The sequence below is a fragment of the Seriola lalandi genome, unplaced genomic scaffold (genome assembly GCF_002814215.2).
Source record: "Seriola lalandi dorsalis isolate HSWRI2012SDOR001 ecotype SW California unplaced genomic scaffold, Sedor1 jcf7180002008188, whole genome shotgun sequence".
NCBI classification, from domain to species: Eukaryota; Metazoa; Chordata; class Actinopteri; order Carangiformes; family Carangidae; genus Seriola; species Seriola lalandi.
Genome location: NW_019478841.1, coordinates 1 through 1,031, shown reverse-complemented (window position 1 = coordinate 1,031; position 1,031 = coordinate 1). Strand labels below are relative to the sequence as shown.

The window sequence follows — 1,031 nt, the reverse complement described above, 5'->3', positions numbered from 1 at the left end:
TTCAGCTCTTATCCTGCAGTGCTCCCTAAAATAGAATAAAGTGTCCCTTATAGCAGCGAAAGTTGTGCCAATGATGTCGAAGGGCTGGCCACTCTGTAATGGCTCCCAGTCATTTCTACACAAGATGATCGTATTGAAATATTCCCAGGCCATTTGTGTACAAGAGGTTTTAATTTCTGTTTATAGGAAGGATGAAAATATCGTATTTGTGTTAAAGTGTTTATGTTTTTTGCCTGACTCCTGTCCTCTTTGATAATGCTGTTGATGTCTTGCAGGTCTGTGGCAGCATGTGAAGCGACTGTGAAGAAACAATACTTGTTGCTAGGGTGGGAGTACAGAGACACAGATTCTGATGATGATGATGATGATGATGATGATGATGATAATATGAGTGGCTGTGGTAAGATGTGCATCATTTGTTAATGTACTCTTGGTATGTTTGTGTCCACTGATAATTGCTCAGCTATTATCAACCAGGCAAAATTGCTTATTTTAGTCTGTTTAACTTGTGCTTTTTACCTTTTGTAGGACGTACACCTCTATCCCTATCTGAGTCCGTTCGCTCCGAGTCTCAAGTCTGCCCCCCTCCAGCTACTAATGGTTGTACTCGTCTGTTACCAAATCTGCTGGACAGTGAAACTCTGAATAGAGACGATGGCAAAAAAAGTTCTTGTACTCTAATAAAGGAATCAGTGGTGGTCTTGACCAGACTGCCTGCATCTAAGATCAGAGCTCTACGTCCACCACCATCTCTAAAGCACCAGAGTGAAGATGAACCCTCAAACAATTCGGATTCTGATGTACAGCGGGTACCAGAAGATGACTTCTCTCCCTCAAGTTTTAAGTCTGGGTCAAATAAGAGGAGGAAAGTAGATCGAATGTGGAATGAAACACCTGCTAAGAATGGGGCAACGCCTAAAGCCAGGACAAGCTCTGATGCTGAGAGCAATGCAGCGAAAGAAAAAACAAAAGCACCCCAAGCTAATAAAAAACCCAAAGACAAGAGCAAGTCAACAACAACAACAACAACA

The 1,031-nt window shown here is 42.1% G+C and overlaps 1 protein-coding gene across 1 annotated transcript; it reads left to right on the top strand.

The window, feature by feature from the left end:
* Nucleotides 1-51: 51 nt before the first annotated feature.
* LOC147819975 (uncharacterized) lies at nucleotides 52-1,025 on the top strand (the record flags this gene model as incomplete). Its single annotated transcript, XM_087179237.1, has 2 exons — nucleotides 52-400; nucleotides 529-1,025. Coding segments are annotated over exons 1-2 (642 nt in total), but the record flags the coding sequence as incomplete, so codon positions are not given.
* Nucleotides 1,026-1,031: the final 6 nt, after the last annotated feature.